The sequence below is a fragment of the Mchenga conophoros genome, linkage group LG7, assembly GCF_057382185.1.
Source record: "Mchenga conophoros isolate Kocher_MC1m ecotype Shallow Benthic linkage group LG7, M_conophoros_male_GT1.1, whole genome shotgun sequence".
Classification (NCBI taxonomy): domain Eukaryota; kingdom Metazoa; phylum Chordata; class Actinopteri; order Cichliformes; family Cichlidae; genus Mchenga; species Mchenga conophoros.
This window is the reverse complement of record NC_140532.1, coordinates 46,426,662-46,433,421: the sequence shown is the minus strand read 5'-3', so window position 1 is coordinate 46,433,421 and position 6,760 is coordinate 46,426,662. Positions and strand designations below refer to the sequence as shown.

Here is a 6,760-nt window from a genome sequence, read left to right as displayed (position 1 = left end):
AGCAGGCTTTGATCAGGCCATTGCCCCTCAGTCTCCAGAGTTTGCGTCCTCCATATGCCTCTGGTTTGACCACATCTTCAGCATCCCTCTGTACGCAACCTTCACGCCCCCTTTAAATGGACTATATTTTATACGGCATCACTTGAAGCAGGAACCTTTCCACTTAACTGCAACCTATTTGTGAAAGCCCATATGTGACGATTGGTTTATGTGTGTGTGTTTTTATTTTATTTACAGTGTGTCTGAAATCTTTGTCATGCTGAAAAATGAAGCCTTTGCTAATCAGATGCTTTTCAGATGGCAATGCATGCTGGAGCAAAATCTGACAACACTTTTCCTTGTTAATTGTATACGTTTAGACTAGATTCACAACGCAGCTGGCTGAAATGCAGCCCCAAATCATGACAGAGCTTCCACCATGTTTTACAGATGACCATAGACACCCACTGTTGTACCCTTTTCCATATGTATTGATGATTTGAACCAAAAACTTCATATTTAGATTCATGACTCCATTAGACCTGTTAACCCTGATTTTCAGTCCATTTCTTGTGTAACTTGGAATCCCTCAGCTTTTTCTCCCAGCCTCCATCCTTAAGGATGGCTTCTAGACAGCCACCTTTCCACTGAGACCATTTCTGATGAGGCTTCAGTGAACAGAAATTGGTTTAACTGAAGGGCCATAGGCATCTCTCAGGTCTTTGCTAGATTTGTTTTCTGGTTTCTTAATGACATGAGTTTCAAATACTGTTCATCTTCTGTAGGTAGTTTGTAAACTTGCGACACTTTTTGTTTCATCTGTCCTGTTTCCTCAGATGAAATATGCCAAGTTTACAGCTAATACATGTAAAGATATTGTTTTATTGAACTGTTATCTTTGGAATTTTTTGTAGATTAACCTAAAGAAATTGGAACGAATTATGTGTTTTTGCAGAGGTGTGGACTCGAGTCAGACTCGAGTCATTAATTTTATGACTTTAGACTTGACTTGAAAAAATGTTCTAAGACTTGTGACTTGACTTGGACTTTTACACCAATGACTTGAGACTCGACTCTGACTTGCTTGACATTACTTGAGACTTGACTTGAGACTTGAGGATAAAGACTTGAGACTTACTTGAGACTTGCAAAACAATGACTTGGTCCCACCTCTGTGTTTTTGTGCCAAGTACCAAAAGATAGAAAAGAGGGGAAAATAAGAAATTATGAAAGACCTTTGGAACAGTCTGTAGAAGTGACACTTGGTTATTTTTTTTGAAAGGTCTGAAAAGGCTTTTGAAGATGTATATGTAAATGATGGGGTTGAGTAAGGGGTTGGAATAATCCAGCCAGGATTTTGAATATGCCTATAAGGATATTTTACTTTGTGTCCACATTCGTCTGGTGGTTTCATTATTAGCTGCTATCGAGTTCCCGTATAGTTGTGTTACCACCAGTATGTACCAGCATTTTAAAAAAAAAAAAGGACACAAAGACATACTTCCCTGATTACACACTGAAGTTTTTAATGTCTTGACAGAGCACAGCAGTCCTGCACATCAGTCTAAACAAGACGCAGGACCTGATCGCTGCAGGACTTTCACACATTCAGCCCGCCCCTCGCTGCTATTCTACACACAGAAGGACAAGAAAAGCAAAAGCCCTCTGCTGCAAGCCAAAGTATTCAACAGCCTGCAGTTGCCCATATACATCATTGTATTATATATTTTTTGTAGTTTTTAAAACATTACTTCCTTATACATATACTCATTTTGTCATAATTTAAATATTCAGCGGTTTCATACACTAAATTCCCTAGATAGTGAAAGTTCAATAAGATGCATCACACATATACAGAATAACACAATAAGATATGTCCATAATAAACTATTTACCATTAAATAAGAAGAAAAATATGCTTAGTTGTGTTTACTTTGCAGTCGTGGAGTACCAGATGCACAAGGGATGAATAGCAGATTATTGTTTGTGGCTGGTGGGTTGTTTTTTGCTTGGGTTCAAAATACAATACACCACATCACGCTGACAGTGGAGGTCAGTGGTAGAAAAGGTGGTGGGTTCGCACGGGTCACAGGTTCTCACACGTGTAAAATGACAGGGTGAAAGAGAAGGAGCTTTTTCATTTAATGCCAGTTTTATGCATAGACTGTGGCTGTTTTTGAGTGTTCTCACTCACCCCCGTGACCACTGGAAAAAAGACAAAACCAAACAAAAAAAAGGGGGGAAAAGAGAAGAAATGGCAAATCATCAACTGACTTAAAATTCTGAATGTTTTCACACGGCAAATATTCCTGTTTTCCCCGTCTGAATAAAAAGGATATGTAAAGAGCTATCTAGCTAACAGTCACAGAGCTTCAACCCAGGCCAAAGACTCCCTTCCTCTCAGGCTGGAGTCTCGCGTGTCCTGCAGTTGTCTGAAGCTGCACATTTGCTTAAAGATAATGCAGTAACAACATTTGTGTGAAGCAGAGAGCAAGAAAGAAACGGGAGAGGCATCTTTTTTTTTTTTTTCCTTTTACGTCAGTTGTTGCATAGGTCGTGTGGAAGCACAGACAACAGCAGTTTTAAATCGCAGGTGGATTTAACAGTGACACTGAGGGCCTTCCTGAGGCTACAACGGGCAGTTCCTCCCGTCCTGCAAGGCTGAAATGAAGAGGAGGAGGAAAAATGGACGAAGAGCAGCAGCGTCTATCTGAGGGTGAAGAATTTGCAGGCGATCCTTTACTTCTGTTATTCATTCAAGCCTTCCTCTCCTCGTGTGAGTGAGTGAGTGAGTGATGGGTGGATGGATAAATGCGAGATGAGCGTAAGAAGGAGAAGAGGTAACAGGGAGAATGTTTCCTTCTAAGAGTCGAATGGTGGCAGGGGGCTCTCGGGACGAGAGGGCCCACCCTTGTTTGACCGGCTGTTTAGGTGATAGGAAAGAAGAGAGAAAATAAAAAGACGATCTTATTTGCCAGGATGAAGAGATTACAACAAGTAAGAGATTACAACTAAAATCGTAATGGTGAGGAGGCACCAGAGAAATGACGATGTTCACCTCCAGGGTGAGGGGGATATTATTGCTTTGCCACCAGTTAGTAATGTGTAGCCACGGGTTATTCCGGCATAGGAATTATGTAATTAAGATGTGGCCATGAGATATCATCTGGTAAGATTACATTTTTGAATGATGAATCGCCTGACAGCCAGATGAATATTAAAAATCATCAAGGAAATAAAATCCAGCTGTTCTTTTAAACTATGCATGATGGTTAACATACAACAGATTACCCACACCGAGGCCAAACATTAACAACTAGTGGCTGTTTAGTTAGCAATAATATTTTACAGCCACGTGAGAAACAGGTCAACTTTTACAACAATGCTAATGGTAATGAAAACCATGATTTGCAGGGTGTGAGACAGACCTCCTCTTTCACGGTTTGTTCTTTATAGTTTAGCTCACAAGCGGACTTGATTAAAGTCAGTCGCCTTCACACTCGAATATGGAAAACTGCCATAACACATTAACTCAAACTCTGAATAGTGCAGTGAGAAGACACCAGAGTTACAAAAAAGTCCAGCTTGCATCACCTCCCTTATGAAATACTTTATCCATCGTCACTTCTGCTGATTGAAACATTTTCTGCCTCTTACTTTAACTCCGAGGCTGAAATGCTGCAGAGGAACTAAAGCATTTACTCTCTGCACAACACCAGTATTTACAGAGTCAAAGTATCCATCAAATTACCATGAAGTATGTTGCAAGTTCTTGGTATTAGTGGATGTTTAAGTGAACTGAAGAATTTGTGCCATTTTATCTGAAACCGTTGTGAAAATCTGCCAGCGAAAAATTCTAAATTTCTGCTTTATCCCTAAAATTTCATCTTTTTTTAAGGGAAGGATTCCTTAAAAAAGGAAGAAAATAAATAAACATGAAATAAAAGAACAATTGATGAATGAGAGAATAATAAGAGAGAATACTTATTAGAAATACTCAGGCATAGCTTCATGCTAAATGTCTACCCTTTTAGTTTAAAAGCAGGAAAAATGTTTCCGTGTTTAAGTGTTTGCACGTGTTTGCACGTGTTTACTAGACTGTATACTGCGTGCGTGCACACGCTAACTGATTTGCTTCATCAGTCTTTACATAGATTGAGTTCTCAGGGTGCAGCATGTTTGTAAGTCATGCAAGTGTGATTCAAGTATTCTGCGTCACTGTATGAGGGAGAGAGGTGGAGGTGAGGAGGAGGGAAAGAAGAGGAAGCGAGGGAGAAGCAGGAGCTGGGAACCAGCTCAGGTCAGACGAGGCAGAAAACGACAGGAGGGTGGCGCTGTTGTCTGTGGCCTCTCATCCAGGGGAGAATTAAACGGAGGAGGAGGGGAAGGACGGAGGAGCCAGGGAGTCTAGTGGGTTGGAGATGGCGGGGGTCTCCGACTGCCGTGGACACACAAGCACAAAGGAGAGACTGGATTAGTGCCGTTGCTCCCTGTTGACAGGTTTACAGCCCCCATGTGTACATTCATGCACAAACACACAGAAATACTGTATCTTCAAGTAACACATGGAGGCATCCAAAAATACAACCAACGTGACAAAGATTTGAAGCTCAGTTAAGTGAAGGCGGTGTTCCTGCACATCCAGCTGCTGTTTATCTACAGTAACGTGCAGTTTGTTCAGTTGTAGTTCTGCTACAGGAGAGCAAATCCACTGATAGGCATTAAAGTTTTAAGCAGCAGTTGTTGCTGATTGAAGGGAAGATTAAACTGATTGTTAAACACAACAAAGAGAAGTTGACTTGTACAAATGCAAAGTGTTTGCTTGAAGGTAAACATGTAAGCAAATATGAATGTGTGACATTTTAGAGATGCAGATATACTCTCTTATTCCCAGTTAGGGCGAACCATCTTTTATTCACTCCATAATTTAGTCTAACATCTTTGCGCTCTGTACCATTGCACATATGATATACCTGTTGGTATTGCCTGTTTGTCGATTCTCTTACGTATGATGCTATGCCTGGTCAGTGAGTGTTACCAAAACATTCACAAGGTTTGCAGATTTTGCAAGACAATGGCAGATATGGCTCAAAAGAAATATATGCCCATTTACAGTTACATTCAAACTACAACTCAAAAACTGTTAACAGACAGTACAGCAGCCGAAACAACAGTAACATAATGGAGAATATAGGCGTATATATTGTACTGTATAGCATCCATCGCCTGAGACCATGAGAACGAACTTTGGCTTCCTTTTATTCCTCTTTTCTTAGCGAGAAACTTGGAAACATTGTGTTCAAATACAATTTATCTGGCCACCTCCCAGCCCTGCATTATGACTGCATCCCACTTTGTCCCACACACAAACTCAGAGCTCAAATCATCTCAAACTGGTTTCCTAACGTGAGAATAGGAAACTACTGTACTCAAATAACCTCAACAGTCACAGTCTAGTGTCTGATCTTTTTGCAAAGCTAGCTGGGATTGCTGATGGCAGCTTATACAACTTATTCTCCAAAGAAAAATTTTATAATCTCATTATTATTTATAAATGAAGATATGGCTTGTACTTACCAAGTGCTCTTAAAGGGTAATACATTTGTTAGTTAAACTATAGAGTATTTACCTAAAAAATAAATCACCAGTAGGGCTACTCCACATTAACTAAATCCTGCAAAGAAAAGTGATTTTGGTAAACAGAGCACCGTGTCACTAAAAGAAAGCATCAGACACATCGATATAAGCAGGTATGGGAGGGATTTTGTGGCATACACACATATACAACACAGCACCAACATTAGTTAGGTCCCGGACATCTGTTGCGAGTCTTCTTGGCCTACACCGGGGGTGTCCAACTCCAGGCCTCAAGGTTTTAGATATCACCCTGGGTGAACACACTTAAATCAAATGATTCGTTCATTACCAGGCCTCTGGAGAACTTCAAGACATGCTGAGGAGGTAATCTAGCCATTTAAATCACCCGTGTTGGATAAAGAATACATCTAAAACCTGCAGGACACTGGCTCTCAAGGCCTGGCATTGGACACCCCTGGCCTACACTGACAAAATGTCCTCCTTTGGTGCTCTTTACAGACAAAATAACATCAGACTGAGCTTGAATTGAGCTCAAGCCACTGATGCAAACATGCAAACACACACTCTGCGCCGGGTGTGTGTTTGCTCATGCAGCCCTCTGAGAAAACAGTGGTGAGAAAAGGAAAAGGTCATGCAGTGAAAGGGATGGTTTCTGTGAGAAAGGGAAAGAAGGAAAGTCGTTGTGATGATGATGATCATGGTTGCAGACAGTACCCAACGTACCAGTAATGTTAGTCCTCACTGGTCAGTGATAGTGATTCTGTAGAAGGAACCATAGCAGTGTGTGGGACAGAGGTGTGGCAGGGGACGGAGGGGTGAAGAAGAGGAGACAGAAGAGAGAAAAGGAGCGCAAACAGTTACAGCGCAGGAAATGACCAACATCGCATGTGCGAAGCTCTCACTCATGGCAGCTCACAGTACAGAAAAACTGGATTGGAAGATGAAAAATGGGCACTTAAAACAGATTAGTTTTAGTGAAGATGTTAAAAAGCTGTCATTTTCCAGTGAGAGCTTCGCTCAGCCACGTTAGCGTCCTCTACAGTAAAACAGGTGAGCTACTGACAGTTAGCCCCAGGTTAAAGAGGTTAGCTAGCTCACAAACACAGGAAAGGGGGGGGGGATTTTAAATGCATACAATTAATGAATACCAGAAAGGAAGCCCCTCCACATTCCCATCTCCCCT

The 6,760-nt window shown here is 41.2% G+C and overlaps 1 protein-coding gene across 15 annotated transcripts in view; it reads right to left on the bottom strand.

Annotated features, from left to right (window-relative positions):
* Window positions 1–1,480: 1,480 nt before the first annotated feature.
* Window positions 1,481–6,760, bottom strand: part of dnm1a (dynamin 1a) — a 49,618-nt gene continuing 44,338 nt past the window's right edge. For 6 of the 15 annotated variants that reach the window (XR_014893046.1, XM_085279713.1, XM_085279703.1 and 3 more), the window contains one exon: window positions 1,481–2,902. Coding sequence is in view for 12 of the 15 variants with exons in the window: in XM_085279703.1 (XP_085135829.1) it covers window positions 2,842–2,902 (61 nt within the window). In the remaining 3 variants the exon portion in view is untranslated. Of the gene's footprint in view, window positions 6,338–6,760 lie in introns of all 15 variants that reach the window. The other 9 variants (XM_085279714.1, XM_085279711.1, XM_085279707.1 and 6 more) reach the window with 6 other exon arrangements.